This window comes from Equus przewalskii, chromosome 22 (assembly GCF_037783145.1).
Source record: "Equus przewalskii isolate Varuska chromosome 22, EquPr2, whole genome shotgun sequence".
Lineage (NCBI taxonomy): Eukaryota > Metazoa > Chordata > Mammalia > Perissodactyla > Equidae > Equus > Equus przewalskii.
Window position 1 is genome coordinate 36736378 of NC_091852.1, and position 20340 is coordinate 36756717.

At 36.9% G+C, this 20340-nt stretch overlaps 1 protein-coding gene across 7 annotated transcripts in view; it reads right to left on the bottom strand.

Moving 5' to 3' along the window:
• Positions 1–20340, bottom strand: part of HAUS6 (HAUS augmin like complex subunit 6) — a 40133-nt gene that overhangs the window by 12094 nt on the left and 7699 nt on the right. For all 7 annotated transcript variants that reach the window (XM_008530055.2, XM_070589765.1, XM_070589764.1 and 4 more), the window contains exons 5-12: positions 17671–17818; positions 16590–16655; positions 16229–16277; positions 13357–13527; positions 11516–11709; positions 10289–10415; positions 9715–9817; positions 3990–4071 (exon numbers count right to left, since the gene is read on the bottom strand). In XM_008530055.2, coding sequence (XP_008528277.2) covers positions 3990–4071; positions 9715–9817; positions 10289–10415; positions 11516–11709; positions 13357–13527; positions 16229–16277; positions 16590–16655; positions 17671–17818 — 940 coding nt within the window. The remainder of the gene's footprint in view (positions 1–3989; positions 4072–9714; positions 9818–10288; positions 10416–11515; positions 11710–13356; positions 13528–16228; positions 16278–16589; positions 16656–17670; positions 17819–20340) is intronic.

Consider the following 20340-nt stretch of genomic DNA (forward strand, 5'->3'; position numbering starts at 1 on the left):
AGGTGTGAACCTACACACTGCTTGTCGAGCCATGCTGTGGCAGGCGTCCCACATATAAAACAGAAGAAGATGGGCATGGATGTTCCTCTTTGCTGAGGAAGACCAGCAGCAGATGTTAGCTCAGAACTAACCTTCCTCAAAAAAAAAAACTCCAAAATTCCTCTGAAGCAGGGCCAGCAATCAGTGGACTGATGCCACTAGACGGTGAGCTCGTTGAAAACAAAGATTATGTCTTCCTAAAGGCTAACACAGTAGTGTGTTGGTAGTGCAATATCTATTTGTAACTGATTGACAATCAATGAGTGAACGTCACTGAAGGATGAGGTTCTATAGATACCACCAAATTTTTCTATTTGAATCATTCTTGCAGAGCCTCATAGTAAGGAAAAATGGAAACGTTCTATATCTTTCTCTTTCTCATTTCTGAATTGGCAACATGCTATTAGCCCTGCTAGGATCTCAACCCAAGACAACTTTAAAGCAGCCCTGACTCAGTCCTCTCAATCCACTTGCCATGCCAAAACTTAGGCCCATGAAATCCTAGCACCGGAATAGATAAAAAGAAAGGGTGTTGGGGGCCGGACCTGTGGCCGAGTGGTTAAGTTCACACGCTTTGCTTCGGCGGCCCAGGGTTTCACCAGTTTGAATCCTGGGCGCGGACATGGCACTGCTCATCGAGCCATGCTGAGGTGGCATCCTACATGCCACTAGAAGGACCCACAACTAAAAATACACAACTATGTACCGGGGGGCTCTGGGAAGAAAAAGCAAAAATAAAATCTTAAAAAAAGAAAGGGTGTTGATCCCATTGTGGGAATTTATCCTAAGAAAACAGTACTTCCAAAATAAAAAAAAGCAACATACTTTTGATAGAGGAAAAAAACTGGGGGAAAACCGGAAGTCTAAAAAGTCTACCCATGTTACACATTACTAATAAAATATTTTATTAATAAATACTTTTTACAGTAAAGAATTCTCAGCAACAAGTTTACTTCCACATCCCAGTAACTCAACTCTTCACCTGTCTTCTGTTCTGCTATCAAGCAGTAATAATCTTTCATACGCTATTAAGTATTTATCCCTTGTCACCAAAAGCCTTTCCCTACCGCCCCTCAATATCCCAAATCTATAGTTAAAGTATCAGAAGGGGTTGGCCCAGTGGCATAGCAGTTAAGTTCACACGTTCCGCTTTGGCAGCCCAGAGTTCGCCAGTTTGGATCCCGGGCATGGACCTACACACCACTTACCAAGCCATGCTGTGGCAGGTGTCACACATATAAAGTAGAGGAAGATGGGTAGGGATGTTAGCTCAGGGCCAGTCGTCCTCAGCAAAAAGAGGAAGATTGGCAGCAAATGTTAGCTCATGGCTAATCTTCCTCAAAAATAAATAAATAAATAAAGTATCCCAGAAGATAATTAAAAGATCCAGGAGCTTGAAGATAAATGTGGAAATCAAAATATATTTACTGTAAGTTCTTTTTCCTATTTTGAGAACTTTTTTTTATTGTGGTAACATTGGTTTATAACATTATATAAATTTCAGGTGTACATCATAATGTATTTTGAATTCTGTGTAGAGTATATCATGTTCACCACCCAAACACTAATTACAATCCATCACCACATACATGTGCCTAATCACCCCTTCCATCCTCCTCCTTCCCCACTTCCCCTCTGGTAACCACTAATCCAATCTCTGTTGCTATGTGTTTGTTTGTTGTTGTCTTTCTCTTCTACTTATGAGTGAGATCATACTGTATTTGACTTTCTCCCTCTGACTTACTTCACTTAGCATAATACCCTCAAGCTCCAACCATGTTGTCACAAATGGCAACATTTCATCACTTCTTATGGCTAAGTAGTATTCCATTATGTATATATACTACATCTTCTTTATCCATTTGTCCCTTGATGTGCACCTAGGTTGCTTCCATGTCTTGGCTATTGTGAATAATGCTGTGATGAACACAGGGGTGTATGTATCTTTATGTATTTGTGTTTTCAAGTTCTTTGGATAAATACCCAGCAGTGGGATAGCTGGACCATACGGTAGATCTATTCTTAATTTTCTGAGGAAATTCCATACTGCTTTCCACAGTGGCTGCACCAGTTTGCACTCCTACCAGCAGTGTATGAGGGTTCCCTTCTCTCCACACCCTCTCCAACACTTATTGTTTCCTGTCTTGTTAATTATAACCCTTCTGATGGGAGTGAGGTGATATCTCATTGTAGTTTTGATTTGAATTTGCCTGGCAGTTAATGACGTTGAACATCTTTTCATGTGCCTACTGGCCATCTGCATATCTTTTCTGGAGAAATCTCTATTCCAACCTTTAGCCCATTTTTTAATTGAGTTGTTAGGTTTTTTTTGTTGTTGAGATGTATGAGTTCTCTGTATATTTTGCATACTAACCCCATATCTGATATATGGTTTGCAAATATCTTCTCCCGGTTGTTAGCTTGTCTTCTCATTTTGTTGATGGTATCCTTTAAGGGAATTCTATTTGAACTAAATTCTTAGGGGCTGAGAGTCTGACTCCTGCAGAATTCTGACAGTACATCTTGGTACAAAATTCTACTTCAAAGAAGAATCTTGAGGGTCAATGGAGTTCAAAAAAAAAAAAAAATCTGACTTAATCAATCTTTAGTCCAGCAAGAGCCCTTAATCAAAATATTTAATTTGTTCTCTCAAGGGAAGACAAACCAAAAGCAGAATTGATACTGGGAAGCACCAGCTATCCCCCTCTAGCTTTAAGAACAACTGCGATGAGTAAAATGGGCAGGCCCAACAACTTTACTATCTCTTCAACACCAGGTATTCACAAAAGACTTCATTATTTTCCTCTAAGTACTCAGAAAATCAACATCACATCCAGATCTAAGAATAAAAATATAATTCCTACAAAAGTAGTCCTGACCTCCTGTGAACCAGAACATTACCGCAGAGGAAGCTGTCAATAGCTCAGTTTCACAGAGAAGTTTTGACTCTTGGTATGGTGTTTTAACATAACTTATTAAGAGTGTATAGAATGAAGAGTGCGTCAATTCATTTAAAATTCAGAATTGTCCTAAGTATTTTGTTTCCATATCTGTGCCTCAGTTACATGGGGAAGTTGGACTGAGAAACCCCTATTTAGGTCAAAGTGTAATCAGAAAAAACGAAACAATAAAGCAATCTGTTCAGTATGTCTGTTTGATTTCTACTTAATAACAATTTCAATAAAGAATAAATATATTCCCCAAGTGGATTACATACATCTAGAGATTTTTGCCTATATAATCTGGCATCCATTTTAAGAGCCAAAATGGCATAATAAAGAAAACAGGCAATAAAGAAAACACGAACACTCCTGAAGAAAGTTACAATAAACTGAGGTTTGGTTTTTTCATATGTTAAATTCTGGGATTACATTGAATCAAGTCTTCCAGTTTTTTGGGTTTTTTTTTAAAGCATGGAACTTTTTTTTAATCAAATGGCATATAAAAACCCCAACATATAACACAGATAAAAGAGCTAGCCGCTCAGGCTGAGGTGGGAAAGGGTTGGACAAGCCACAAGCTAAATTAGATTCCTCCACAGCACCAGAGGGTGCAGCAGAATGCAGTCTGAAAACTACCAGACTAGATGGTCCCAAAGGCTCCTAAACTCCTAGATTTAGTTAGCCATAAAAGGTTTCAAAGAAGCTCACAGACACAAATAGGCAAAAATTCCCAAACTTGCATTAGATAATTTCCATATATGTTTTTTCCTGAATTAGATAACCCCCATGAATCCCAACATTTAGATAAAGAACAGAGGGGAAAAACGCCCATGCATCAGAAATGGTGAATCTTTCCTGAAAACGTGGATCCACAGTGAAAAAATAGTCTTCTGTAAAACAGAAGAAAATTATGGACTATCCCATACCAGAGAAGCTCGGAAACTGGCTAGAGATGGGACTAAATTAACGAAGGGAAAAAAGTCAATATGAAAATTAAATTTGTTTTACCTGTTGGCTAGATCACATACAGTTCCTAGCATATCACTGGCTCTTCTGCAATCATTTCCTTGCTTATGTTGCTTAGGTGTATCTAAAGGAATATAAAAATTAAATACTCTTTAATTATGTTTATACATTCTATAACATTCAGGGATCTCTTGAAATTCTACAACTTCTAAACAGAAAACAGAGGAAAATCAGAAAAATATGAATGCCAATAGGAAAATACATTTATTCAAAGGTTAAGCATAGGGGCCGGCCTGGTGGCACAGTGGTTAAGTGCACACGTTCCACTTCGGCAGCCTGGGGTTCACTGGTTCGGATCTCAGATAGGGACATGGCACCGCTTGGCAAGCCATGCTGTGGTAGGCATCCCACATACAAAGTAGAGGAACATGGGCATGGATGTTAGCTTAGGGCCAGTCCTCCTCAACAAAAAGAGGAGAATTGGCAGCAGATGGTAGCTCAGGGCTAATCTTCCTCAAAAAAAAATATGTTAAGTGTAAAGTGATAGGGAGGACAGTAAGAGAGAATATCTTATAATAGGCTTTAAAAAAGAGTGACAGCTCATACTAAACCACGTTTCCAAAAAAGTGACAGTCCATAATTCTCCAGCATTATATAGCCATGCTTCACATCTAAATACACATATCATGCAATTACTAAATAAACTACCAAGGCCAAAAAGCTATAGTACTTAGTATATTTCAGCCCAGCATCTAATGACATCAGTCAACTAACGCATCTATTCTTCAACATATCAGTGAATAACTATGTGCCACTACTGTACTAACAAAGAGAGAAAGAAATAAATGATGGGGACTCTGCCTTCAAGGAGTTAGTCCAGGGAAAACTATTGATGAGTAGAGAATTATGGTATACTGCTATCGTATTAGAATACAAATATACACAGAACGCAAGGAGGCAGAAAGCCACCTGAACGATGTGAAGAAGGCATGAAGGTACTGAGAGAATAAGGTACAAGTTTGTTATGCTAGAGCATAGGGTATATCCAGTGGAAGCATGGTAGGACATGAGATTGGTGAAGAAAGCTATGGCCAGATTACAGAGGATTTGATATTCCAGGGCTCCTCTTTCAACATGTTAGCTTCTGAAAGACTTTCCCTATTTATACATGTGTCCCAAGTCTTACTATGTAAGAAGCCAATGTGTATACCATGTAAAGTTTTCCTTTTAATCCATCATAATAGTATGCCACTTTATAACATTTTCAATACCTTATGCTTTTGCATCTACTAATGGTGATAGAATTACTGATAATTATAAAACATTTAAAAAATGAGCACAAATACAACTATACCACAAACCTAGTTGACAACCATAAACTAAAATTATTACAACACAACCATAAACATCATCTGGTGTTGGTAGGCAGAGCTGATGCACGTTTGTTCTGGTATGTAAGAAAGTTTGTATGGTAAAAGCTGCTGAATGAAAAAACATCTAGAGCTTTTTTCTTTTCTGTTTTCTAAAGGTAACAGGAAGCTATTGTTGTGTATTACACCAGGAGATGAAAAGGATCATATTTACATTACAGAAAGATCATTGACAGCTATTAATAATATGGAATAGGTAGAATACTGGAGGCAGAGTAGCTAGTCAGAACACAATCAGAGGTAAGAAATACGAAAACTAAACTACAGCACTTAAGATGCGAGCACAGCAAAGGAGGGGACAGATACAACAGGTGCCCTATTGTAGAAGGTAAAAAGAGAACTGAACTCACCACTACAAAACAAATCAAGCTGAAGCAGACACTGACTCCTACCATAAACACACGAGAACTGCTAAATAAAACATAAAAAAAAAAAAAAAAAGGAATGCCTAAAAAAAATAAAACTCATCATGTGCCAGGACCTAAGATGGACAGCATGATCAGAATGGTATAAGCTCAAACTGAGAAACGAAGGCTCAATGAGGCAGACTCCAGGGGTTGCGCAATGGAGATTTAATGCCTACATGACATCAAGGCCAACCCAGGCCACTCAGGCTGGGCTATAAGAGACTGCCAGAAGGCCAGAACACCGCAAAGGCTGCTCAGCCCCTAAGAAGGAGATGATAAAACTCCTGCCAACTGGACCAGGGAAGTAGCAGGGAAGCTTGCTGTCTACACCTGGAGTCCTGGAGTGAAAAAAAAGAAGAGAAGAAATTTCAAACCTTCCTAGCGTACGCAAAAGGAGGTATGAAATGCAAAATTACATTGGTTATTTGTTGTAGGAATCCCAAACCGAAGACATTAACTGGTCTAGTCCAAGGGAAACACCTGGGCCCCTATGCCACCCTGAGAAACCAGTCTACAACCCAGGGCCCACACGACTCCTCCAGGGGTGGGGAGACCGACTAAAGCTGAGGGTAAGGTCAAATATTTTAATAGGAAGCAAACAACTATGAAAATCAGCAGGCAGGGCATATAGGAGCACAAGTAGCTGAAACACAGAGATGTCAGAAAAATGTAAAAAGATAAAATCAGTACATTTTAAATGATTAGCAAAAAAGAAACAACAGAAGCCATAATGAAATAAGATTACACCATGGCAAAGAACAGGCAGTTTTGGAAAAAAAGCAAATGAAAAGTACATTCATGAAAACTATATACTAAAGGAACATGTCAAAAGGGAGATTAAACATAACTAAAGAGATAATTAGTGAACCATAAGAGAAATCCAAGGAAATCACCCAGAATGCAGCCCAGAGTTACAAAGAGGTTATAAACATGAACGAGAAGACATATGGAGGGCAGAATGAGAAGTCTCGACAATAAGAGTTCCAGAAGGAAAAGATCAAAAGAATGAGAGGCAGTATTAGAAGAGATATTAGTGAATAAATTTCCAGAATGAAGATAGGAGACTTCACATTAAATAAGCATCCCACATGCCACAACTAGAAGGACTCACAACTAAAAATACACAGCTATGTACTGGGGGGCTTTGGGGAGGAAAAGAAAACGAAAAAGAAAAAATCTTAGGGGCCAGCCCATTGGCACAGCAGTTAAGTGCGCACATTCCGCTTCGGCGGCCCAGGGTTTGCTGGCTCAGATCCCGGGTGTGGAGATGGCACCACTTGCCAAGCCACGCTGTGGCAGGCGTCCCATATATCAAGTAGAGGAAGATGGGCATGAATGTTAGCTCAGGGCCAGTCTTCCTCAGCAAAAAGAGGAGGATTGGTGGCAGACGTTAGCTCAGGGCAAATCTTCCTCAAAAAAAAAAAAAAAAGAAGAAAAAATTTTTTTTAAAAAGTATCAGAAATAACAGAAGGCAGAAAACAATGAGATCACATCATCAAAGTCCTAAGGAAAAGTAAGTGTTGATCTAGAATCCTATATCCAGCCAAACTATCAGTCAGGAATAAGTGAAAATAAAGACATTTTCACAGAAAGACTAAGAGATTTTACTATTCAGGATCTATTGCTAAAAGAACTAAAGGATACATTTCAAGATATACATCTCAAAAGGAGTAGAACAAAATGAGTATTCTTGACCAAAAAGAAAAAAAAATCAGTAAATGTGTTGATAAATCTAAATACACAACAGTTTTTAAGAACAATTCCTATCCATGTCATTAAAAGAAAGGGGTGGGGCATTATTCTACAACAAAAGCCAATTAAGAAGACAAAACAACCAAATGCAATGAGTGAACCTTCCTTGGATCCTGGTCCAAAAAATAAACATCTACAAAGGACATTTTTCAGTATAATAAGAGGAATTTTATTCATAAACTTTAAAACGTCAGAACAGTAACACATATAGTTAGAAATACACATATGTAGTGAAATTATTTTTATACACATAGATCAGAATAAACATAAGATTCAGGATAGTGGTTATATCCACAAATGCAGGGAGAATGGGGCAAGGACAGATGGATACCCAAGGATTAACTATATATGTATTTCAAAAAGGAATCTAAAGCAAATATTGCAAAGCTTTGACAAAAAAGAATGTTCAGTAAACAGATATTTAAACTATTCCTTGTACTTTTTAACATGCTGAAATGTAATTTAAAAAAACAATTTAAACGAAAATTACTTCAAGTAAGATGTAATATGTAAAGTGTAGGAGGGGAAAAAAAGCTGTTTTACTACTAAAAGTATAAAATAATGGTAAGGTCCCCCAGCTCAGATCAAGGCTCTACCCTGGGGGGAAAAAAAGGGAATCCCAAGAGTACAAATTTTGCAATGTCTGGAAGAGAGGGTTACCTCCAAAGAACCTCTCAAACACTTCTAAAATGTGAACTTCTAAATGGACTTCCTGAACAAACAAACAGGCCCTCACTTTCCAGGCTGATACAGAAATCTCCAAATGGACATGAGGACAATGCCATGGTTTCAAAGGGCCTCAAGTAAGTCTGTGAGAGGGCAAAGGCCCTTTCCAAACTGAAGGGAGCACAGTGCCAACCCAACATGCCAGAGCTATCAAAGTAATTCTATCGTCCTAAGTCACGCTGTCTGCAGCTCTTTTTCATTCATTTCATTCTCTTCTGTCTACTCCTATCCCGAGCCTTGCTGTCTTCTATGATCTTTCCCAACCACTGTTCTCTCCACATACACCTGACTCCCAAACCAATCACCTACCCCAGATGTGTTCCCGCTTTTCTTCCTAACTCCAGTGCTAAACTGCTGCCATGGCCTCTGGCCTGCCTGAACTCAACTACAGCCTATATGTATTACCTGCTCCAGCTTGGCTATATAATTCATACCTTTTTTATTCACTTATTACCCCACCTATCTACCTAACATTTACTGAACCCAATGAAATTTCTTGTACACAAGTACTGGGCAATAGGGGAAACTGAACAAGAAATGGATATTAGATATTATAGAGAAATTAATTTTTTAGGTGTAATAATGGTATGATAGTTGAGGAAATTAAACATGAGATATTGGAGAATTACTGTTAATTTTTTAGGTGTGATATTACTCAGCAGTTACAGAGGAAAGTCCCTATTTTTATGGAAATGCATGCCCAAACACTTAGAATCAAGTGTTACAATGTCTAGAACTTACTTGGTTGAGCAAAAATACAAACATACATATATACAAAAATACAAATATATAATGCAAATATGGCAGATGTTAATTGTTGAAACATGTGCTAAGTATTCAGGCAATTACTGTACTAATCTTTCATGTTAAAAAATCGTGGGCTTCTACATAAAAGTCTGTAAACCAATGTTTATAGTAGCATTACTCATAATAGCCAAATGGTGGAAACAACCCAAATGTCTATCAACTGATCAATGGATAAACAAAATGTAGTTTAGTTATACAACAGAAGGTATTCATAAAAAGCAATGAAGTACTGATACATGCTGCAACTTGGATGAACTTTGAAAACACTGTGCAAAGTGAAAAACTGTGCAAGTGAAAAAAGCCAGACATAAAAAGCTTCATATTATACGACTCCATTTATATGAAATATCCAGAATAGGCAAAATAGAGACAGGAAACACACTAGTGGCTGCTATGGACCGAGCGAGGGGGAAATGGGGAGTGCCTGCTTAAGCAGAACGAGGTATCCTTTTGAGGCAATGAAAATATTCTGGAACTAGACAGTGGTGACGGTTGCATAACTCTGTGAATTTACTAAATGCTACACACATTTCAGCATCACAAAAAATGGGGAAAAAAAACAAGAAAGAATGCAAAGGAACCGTTATCATAGTGAGAAATACTGATGGGAAGAAAGTTTAAAAGAGAAAAAAATAAACCACCAACCTGGAAGTGAAGCAGGATACTGTAAAAGAATACTCCTTGCATATACTTCTTCTGAGGCAGGATCAAACGAAAGGGGAGACATAGGCGGTAAAAGATCCACAGCCTTAAAACAAAGAATTCCTAATTTTTAAATATGTACATTTTACTCACTACCACAATAACAACACTAAGTTAATCTATGAATGGATGATTATTCCCTCCCTAAAAAAGAGAATTACCAAGCATCTAAATTATCTTATAACTATTTTTAAACCAAGGAGTACAATATTAGGAACAAGGGAACAACTTTGTCTTCTAACTGTGCCTCAAATGTTAAGAGTAAACATCAAGAGGAATGTCTCATTTTCTTTTTTAATACAATTCTCTCATTCTAAAAATATTACCTATAAATCATAACAGTAGTTTGGTGAATACTCTAATATGAATATAGAAAAATTAAAGAAACAAAAACTTTTGAGATGCAAAGATGACAAACATACACACACATAGCATTTCTAGGTCACTTGTAACATGATAAATGAAGAGATTGCCTTATATTAAACTATTCTCCAAAAAGCAAGGTAACCTTACTTACTGGAGTCCAACCTTTAATTAGACTGAAAGGAGACAGCCCAAGAAATTCTTTCCACTTTTTATGCCATTCTCCTTGTCTTTCAGCAATAGAATGTCTTATAGTTGTGAGCTCTTCTTTTAGTTTATACCTACGATGGCATAAAAAATAACTTCATTCAAAACATGCATACATAAAAAAGCTATTAAGTAAATTTTAAGAACACAATAGTTTGTAGAGAAGAGGAAGAAAATATAACTGAAAGTTCAACCAATACAGCACATATAAGTTGAATAAATTCTCACAGTGAACATTCATAATCTAAAATACTTTTTCAAGACCAGAAAGCAATCATACATCTATTATCCCATTTATCTTTTTTTTTTTTTTGCTGCTAAATATTTACTATTTTTATTCATTTATTTATTTTTATTGAGGTCACATTGGTTGATAAGATTATGTAAATTTCAGGTGTACATCACTGTGTTTCGACTTCTGTATAGACTACATCGTCTTCACCGCCAAAAGTCTAGGGGCCATCCATCACCGTACACATGTGCCACTCTACCCCTTTCACCCCATTTATCTTTAAAACACAATTTCTGGGGCCAGCCTTGTGGCCAAGTGGTTAAGTTCACGCGCTCTGCTTCGGCAGCCTACGGTTTCGCCGGTTTGGATCCTGGGTGAGGACATGGCACCGCTCCTCAGGCCATGCTGAGGCAGCGTCCCACACCGCACAACCAGAGGCACTCACAACTAGAATATACAACTATGTGCCGGGGGACTTTGGGAAGAAAAAGGAAAATCAAAATCTTTAAAAAAATTAAATAATAAAATACAATTTCTTTCCCGATTCTCAACTCAAATCGAAATTCTACTCCCACTCTCTGTCCACTCCTGAAGGCAGCCAATACCTCCCAGTCACTCTGCTCAAATAAAAGAATTTTTTAAGGGCTAGTTTTATTAGTAGACCCCACAAAAGAAAAGCTACAAAAAAGTTAAAATTATTTCATAAAGAATTATCACTCAGGGCAAATAATTTATTCCAGACAAAAAGAAAAGCACACTGGTTTTCCTTTATACTTCATGTGTCTCTCGGAGTTGATGGTGCAAAGTTTTTGAGTACTAGTAAGATTTTCACACATTTTGCCAAAGCTAAAGAGTTGTTAACTATACAAGGTATGCTGAGAAACTGTCAAAACTACCCTAATCCTCCCCGCGATAAATTAACAGAAGATCTTTTGAGTGTACCTCATATACTTCAGATCTGACAGTCTTGCTCTCTGAAGTTTGGTCTCCTTTTCAATGACGCGAAGGTCTATTGTCAGTGGTGCTGGGTCAGCCTGACCACGTTCGTATTTCATTACTTTCAAGACTTCATTTAATAACTGAATAACTGTTAAGAGGTTCAAGTTTCCAGCCTCATAAACACTTCCTATGTGCAACTAAGGATTCAGAGACAAAAAAAGATAAACTACTACATAAATATATTTATGTTAAAGAAGAGTGAAAAAAATAAAATGTCTACCTAAAAATAAAACTATATAAATAATTTTGGTCCAAAGAAAACTACTGTAGAAGAATTAACATGCCATGCTACATTTTTATACTATGCAAAAAGTTGAATACCAGAATAAAAGTAATGCAAATAAATGGAAAGCAAAATAAAGATTGAGGAGAGAGAGCAGGTCTGGAGAAAGATCATGAATTCATGTTTTAACAAAAGTTGCAGACAGATGCGCCCTAAAGACTGAATCCAAATCTAGGCATGTTTATTTGGCCTGTACAGTTTCAGTGTTTTAAAATCATTTGAATTAGTTGCCAATATTTTAAACATCATAGATTTCACATAAAAATTACTATTTCTCCAAAGACCTTATCACTTCCTACTTTCTCCCCATTGTTACAATTAGTGTACTTCATTCATACATACTACCTGCCTAGCCTCTTTAGGAATCTGAGTTTGCAGGTCCTGATTTTTCTGTACTCTGAATTGGAAGCGCCTGTCACATTACCTATTAAAGTGAAAGCTTTTCAGGGCCACAACGATTTCTTGTCTTTGTATCCCCTATTCTATAATCAATACCTGGCATATAGTAGATGCTTTAATAAACTATAATTTTACTAAGAAACAAACGTAAGCTATCCAGACGGAAATGTCCCATAAGCAAGTAGAAATAATTTGATGGAGTTTGGGGTGAAGGGAAGAGACTGGAAACACCAATTTGAGAGGATTATTGTACAGGAGGCTGATGAAGTCTCAGAACTGGATAAGAAAATACAGATGAATTCATAATGTGAGCAAGAAAAGGGGGCATTAAAGAAACCATAGGGAACACTTCCATTCAAAAGTTAGACAGAAAAAGGATCCAATAGAAAAAACTGTGAAGAGTGGTTTGAAAAATCACAGGACAGCAGAGACACTGAGGTCACAAAAGCTAAAGGAAGGAAAGACTTTAAATTACTTAATAGCATGAAGATGAAAGAGAAACCAGCGGCTAGAGACTCTTTAAAAAGACATTTAGTGAGGCCGGCCCCGAGGCCGAGTGGTTACGTTCCCACGCTCCACTTCGGCGGCCCAGGGTTTCACCCATTCAGATCCTGGGCACAGACATGGCACCGCTCGTCAGGCCATGCTGAGGTGGCATCCCACATGCCACAACTAGAAGGACCCACAACTAGAATATACAACTATGTACGGAGGGGCTTTGGGGAGAAGAAGGAAAAATTTTTAAAACTTTAAAAATTAAAAAAAAAAAAAAGACATTTAGCAATTAGGAGACAGATGATTGCTGCTCTCTTTGAATATTTATAAAGAACTAGTACTGTATCATCTTCCTGCCAAGTAACCTCCTACCATCCACACTGTATGATGCAGCACCGTACAAGGAACAGACAATTGATAAAAATTGATGCATATAAACATACACACCCTAAACAGTGGCCCTTTTTATGAAACTTTTACTAGATATACTCACAAAAATAAATTCTGAGAACAGTAGAAAAACAATGTAAGAAAAACAATATATATTATATAAAATACTTATGTGAAGGGAGTTTTCCCAAAATCTTCCTTAATATCAAATACTTACCTGACACATTTGTTTCTCAATTCTGTCAAGTAAGAGCCTGGGAATGTTGATAGCAACGTCAGTTCCATCTAAAGTATACTGGTTAACGAGACTAAGTACTGAACTAACAATTTCTCTCTCTTTTTCCAAAAATGTGAGTGTTTCATTCACTGAAGCCCACAAAGACCGGACCTTTGAAAACAGAGACAAACAAAATATTGAAGTCTACACATAATCTGTACATACATTAAAGAAATGTAAGATACAAATACATGCCCACTCCCCGGAACAAATGAAGTCTTCCTCAAATGACCTGGTGAGAATACTAATTAACTGTCTATAAGCACTGATATTACTTCCAAAAGGGCTTTAAAACTAAGGAATTTCTCAGGGCCAGCAGAGTGGCGTAATGGTTAGATTCATGCACTCCACTTTGGCAGCCCAGGATTCATGAGTTTGGACCCTGGGTGTGGACCTACACTGCTCATCAGGCCATGATGTGGCAGCATCCCACATACAAAATAAAGGAAGACTGGCATAGACGTTAGCTTGGCAACAATCTTCCTCAAGCAAAAAGAGGAGCGAGATTGGCAACAGATGTTAGCTCAGGGACAGTCTTCTTCACCAAAAAAAAAAACAAAAAAAAAAACCACTAAGGGGGGCTGGCCCCGTGGCCGAGTGGTTAAGTTCGCGCGCTCTGCTGCAGGCGGCCCAGTGTTTCGTTGGTTCGAATCCTGGGCGCGGACATGGCACTGCTCATCAAGCCACGCTGAGGCAGCGTCCCACATGCCACAACTAGAAGGACCCACAACGAAGAATACACAACTATGTACCGGGGGGCTTTGGGGAGAAAAAGGAAAAAAATAAAATCTTTAAAAAAAAAAAAAAAACCACTAAGGAATTTCTCAGGAGAATCTATCTCACTACAATTTCCAAAACCAATCTAAGAAACCCTATTCTACCAAGATGCAATTAGCATTTCTTGTATTCTGACATGCCACCAATCTAATGGAGATTTTTCAGGGAGAAATAATAAAAGATTTTCAGGAGAAAAAAAACCACTACAGTCAATTTTAAGAATCATTCAAGTTTCAAAAAGATAAAATGTGAAAAATGATGCTTTTTTAAGAGCAAAGCATCTAAGGCATACAGTAAACTATGTTCATTAAAATTCATGTGTTAAGAATCCTCATAGTGGTCCAGCCCCGGTGGCCTAATGGCATGCTCCAATTCAAAGCACAGGTTCAGTTTCTGGGCACAGATCTACACTGTTCTGTTAGTGGCCACGCTGCACTGGCAGCCCACATACCAAAAAATAGAGGAAGACTGGCATGGATTTTAGCCCAGGGCAAATCTTCCTCAGCAAAAAAAAAAAGAATACTCGTAGCACTTCTATCTTTAATAGTCAAAAACTGCAATTAACCCAAAAGTCTACCTAGAGTAAAAAGAGCACACTATGCTATATTCATAAAATAGAACACTGTACAGCAATGAGAATAAACACACTACAACTACATACACAAGAGAATGAGTGAAAGAAGTCAAACAGAAAAACAAAAGAATATATTGTATACACTCCCATTTATATAAAGTTCAAGAACAGGCAAAACTAATCTTTAGTGTAAGAAGTGAGGAGAGTGTTTACTCTTGGAGGAAATGCTTATAAATGAAAGGAGGCTCAAGGCTTCTGGCGTGCTGGTGACATTCTCTTCCTTAAACTGGATGCTGGTTACCTGCATGTGTTCACTTTGTGAAACTGTATCAAGCTATACACTGATGATTTTTACACTTTTTTGTACATACATTATGCCTCAACAGAATTTACAAAAGTGGGAGGGAGGTGGGGAAATACAACCATACACATGTTAGTGTCTGTGTCTTCCTACAGTACAAGGTAAAGTTGTCCCCAAAGGAAGACTCATTGGCTGGGAGTCTCACAGGATGGAATTTCGTGGGTGAACTTACAAAGATCCAGGACCTGGTTCTCAGATTTTTCAAGTCTAGAAATTTCATCTTGTCAATGGCTGAAAATTGACTGGACTCAGGGAAACTGAACAACATTAACCAAACTCAGGAGAGGTTGACAGCAACCTATTAAATTTACAATCAAAGATACTGAGTTCAGTAACAGGAATATTCATATTCACAAAACTGTTCATGGAATAACTGGAAGCTCCAAGAAGAAACTGACTTTGCCCGTTTTCTTCATTGCTCTAGCTCTAATATCTAGAAGAACATCTGGACATGGCAAGTGATCAATAAATATTCACTGAATGAATGAATAATGATTTCCTGAGGAGGCCACTTACCTTTTCCAGTGACAAAGTGCCTGGGAAGACAAATTAATACCCAAAGCAGCTTGATCACAGAATCCGAACAAAAAGCTTGAGAGAGATTTCATCCAAATACAAAGAAGCCTTAAGAAAATACTTCTATCCCACGTCAAAGGCAGCTTCTAAAAGCCTCAGATCATTTGTGTCTGCCAGATTCCTTCCTATTGCCAAGCCAGCTTCAATGTGACTTCTCATTTTTCTTCCATACTTATCATCTCCCATTAGTTAATGTATTTTATTCAGATAAATTAATGCTGCTGATTAAGTTACAATCAAGCTGGACTTTTCTTGCTGGCATGAAAGATTTTAAATTAACCATATTTAAAACTGCTTTTGTACATATTTAGTCTTATAAACTATATGCTAATTTTTCCATTACATTCAAGCATTTAGAGGTACCCTGTTGATGCCTTTATACAGCACTAATAATGAGTAAAATAAAAAAAGTAACAGGACTACAAAAATAAAGGATGAAAAGAATGTTAAGAGTCCAATTCAGTAAGCAAACACTGCATATCACAAAAGAAAGAATAAACTCCTCCCTTCAAAAGTTGTCTCACCTTTTGAATTTTCTCTTGTATATTACTTTGTTCGTCATAGGGTTCCATTCTAGTTAAAAAATTAAATGTCATTAGTCATTTTAAAAATTGCATAGTAATTTACCATCCAAAGAAGTACCTGATCTGCAAACCCACCCACTAACAACCATTCCAATTAAAAACAAAAATAAAATTTCAGTTCAAAGCAAGAATAATTTATTAGAACTGGACTAGGAATCAGAATTACGTGCTAGTCCTATCATCATCTGGCTACTGATACATTATTTTAACTAATGTTTCTGGGACTCTCAGTTTCCTTATGTATAAAATGCAGGAGCTAAGCTAATATCTAAGACAAGTTACAGCTCTAAAAGTCACTTACTTTTTTATTTGGTTTTGCTGTCCTATACATTCTGATCTCAAATTTCGTACTTGTTTAACTGACAATCTGCAAGAAAATATACAAAATGCCAACTATAATTCCATTACAATTAACTGTTTTAGCCTACTTTGATATTTTCCCCATTTCATATCGTTCATCAAGGCCTCTGAAGACTACTCTTCCAAAAGCACCCAGCAGCCCGCTAAAGGACTCGAGACTCCCTCTAAGAGTTACAGGAGTGATCTAACACACTGGCTATCGAAATGGACCAAGATTTCTTGGCACCAAACTCTCTGGCTCGAGTAAAAATGTTGGAGGTCAGTAAGACTACTCTGCTCTCTTATCCCTGTCACACATATCTAGGAGATAAATTTAAATGTTATATCAGACACCCAGGCAACACTGCAGTTTTAAGGCAATTTCTAGGATTTTGTAGCTTTCGTAATAGAAACAGCATGTAAAAAGTTGTCTTACTGTAGTTGTTTATAACTGTAAAAAATTAGACTCAATCTATTTCTTGAGAGTAAGAACCTTGCCCGTCTTGTTTAATGATATAGGACAAGTGCCTAAACAATATTTGGCAGATAGAAGTAACTCAAAAAAAATTGCTGAATAGATAAACCTAAATATAAAATAATATGAAATGGTTAAAGAAACTATGGAATATCTACTTGAAGGAATACCTATTTAATAGATACTCAAGTATTAAGTAGACATTAAAAGTAATACACTATGGCAATATGGAAAAATTTACAGAATGAAATACCAAGAGAAAAAAGGATACAAAATAGAATGAACATTATAATTACAGCTTAAAAATGCATATACATGTTAAAAAAAGAAAAAACACCTAAAACTGAATTCTTGAACTAAAGTGATCTTCTCCTTTTCTCTAAACTTTCATTGACAATATAACTAAAGTTTTAGAACATTTTATTCAGAAGTTATCTGGCTTTAAAATGGAAAGATAACAGCCAGGGCAGTTGAAACAGGCATGGATTATTGCCACCGAAGGCATACTGATGATGGTTGTTCAAAAAGAAAGGAATGTTCATTTTCTAACTACCAAAGTATTACTTACTGTGCATTTTCCTGATATTTTCGAGTAACAAAATCTTCTCTTTGCAAAATTTGTAAAAATCTGCTACGTGCTACATGGCATCTGGCAACGCACTTGTGCAAATCTTGTGGCTTTACGTTAAATGTCTCTGCACAATGTATAGAAGAATCTAGATGGAACACAAGATCACAAGAAACTTTAACAAGCTAATAAATATCAAAAATGTTGAATTTTTTTAATTCTAAGAGATTAACAGCCTCATATAATTAACAACTCCTTAAAAACTAGTGTACCACAGGGAGCCGGCCCCATGGCCGAGTGGTTAGGTTCGCACACTCCGCTTCGGCGGCCCCGTGTTTCACCAATTCGAATCCTGGGCGCGGACACAGCGCCACTCACCAGGCCATGCTGAGGCAGCATCCCATATGCCATGGCTGGAGGGACCCACAACTAAAAATACACAACTATGTACCCGGGGGGCTTTGGGGAGAAAAAGGAAAAAAAATAAAATCTTTAAAAGAAAAAAAAAAAAGCTAGTGTACCACATACAAAAAAAGATACAACCAATTTCAACAAAAGCAAGGATGACCTATTTTTAAAGTAGGCAACTAAAAGAGGATAGCTGAAGTTGACTTGTTTTACATAATTAAAAACTTTTAGAGTCCATCTGCCCAAAATAATTTTTTTCCCAAAATAATTCTTATTATCACAGCTTGATATATCCAGAACAAATACATTGTTACACATGAGCAACTTCAACTTCTTAACAGGATCTTTTAACAACTAAGGAAGGAAATCAATTGAAAGAGATGAGGTGAGATCATGTCTCTTCCACTGCTGCCCTCAGCTTTTTTTCCTAGTAAGACCAAGAGGACAGGATGACCAAATAAAATCAGTCTCCATTTCTCAAGTAATTATTGGCTATGTCACTAGATCAAAGCATGCCTTGAGAATAATCCATCCAAATATTTCAGCGTCCAAGTTTTTACCTGCAATAAATGTAATAAATTCTACTTTAAGATTGTTCAATACAATAAAAATGGATATTCTGGGAAAAAGGGACCCCACACTGCACTTAACATTACTAATCCAGGTCCTAGCATGACTCCCCAAAAAAACCACAAACAATTTCTAAATATTTAATAGGGACGAGTTTACTGAATGTAGAAGTCATCTAGAGACTGAACACGGAGTCTAGAGACTTGTCTGGAATTATTCTAAATCAAAAATAGGGCAACCCATGCTTAGAAGCCTTATGAAAAATAAACTCTTGCTAAATCCAAACACATATATTTTATATAAAATACTTTGGGTTACATGTAATTGGACTGGATCATTACTAATAGAAAAACTCGTAAAACACTTATTTTACATTAAATTTAAAATATGCAAATACTTCCAAATCAACATGACATGTACATGTTTTAAAAAATCATGCACAGAAGATAAACTGGAAAAAAAGGTTTACATGTCACATCACAAAGAAAGAACAACAAATAAGAGCTTGTACAAATAAAAAAGATCAATAACTTGAGAAAAATGGACAAAGCATATGAACATAGAGTATAAAAAGAGTATAAACTGTTCTTAAATATATGATACTATTTTCAATCTAACTAAACAGTAAGAGAAAAACAAATTAAAACTACTCTGACATTCAACTTTAACCCATGAGAGTGAAAAGGTAAAAATGTCTGATCACACACAATGTTGGTAAGCCTCTGGGAAAATAGACACTCACCACACACTGATGATAGAGGTATAAATTATCCAATCTCTACAGAAGATAATCTGGTAATAACAGCAAATTACAAGTGCACAATTTTTTTGACCAAGGAAACTGTCTTCCAGGATTTACACACACACACACACAATATATACACTTGAACATAAACAAACTGATATATGTATAAAGTTTCTCACTGTAGCATTGTTCTTGTAAGAAAAGATTAAGAAAGTCAAAAGTCTGTCGGCAGAAGACTGATTAAATACATTATGGTACATCCATTCAAATACGCAGTTCTAAAGAAAGAGAACGAGAATAATGAAGCTCTGTGAACTGACATGGGATGATCTCCAATATATACTGTTATGTTAAAAACACAAAATTCAAAACCAGATGTCTGTCACCATTTAGGGTTTTAAAAAAAAGAAACTATACATATTTATTTGTATTATTGAGTACACTGACTGCTTCTAGGAAAGAAAACTATGTAGTTAGAGAACAGGGGAGGAAGATAGCCTTTTCACCTCTTGATTTTTGAGAAATGTTATCCATTCAAAATAAGTAAAACATACAGACATAATATGTGCACTAAAAAAAAGAACTTAGGGGGCCGGCCCTGTGGCCAAGTGGTTAAGTTCACGTGCTCTGCTTTGGCGGTCTAGGGTTTCGCTGGTTCAAATCCTGGGTGCAGACATGGCACCGCTCATCAGGCCACGCTGAGGCGGCGTTCCACATGCCACAACTAGAAGGACCCACAACTAAAAAAAATACACAACTATGTACCGGGAGAAAAAGGAAAAATAAAACCTTTAAAAATATATATATATTAAAAAAAAAGAACTTAAAGAAAATAAACATCCCAATATTTTGTTTCTATAAATTAGCAAATAGATCAAATTCCTTTAACACAGAAATTTCTAACAAGAAAATTCAAACACATTGCCAGTAGCCAAAACAAATTTCAA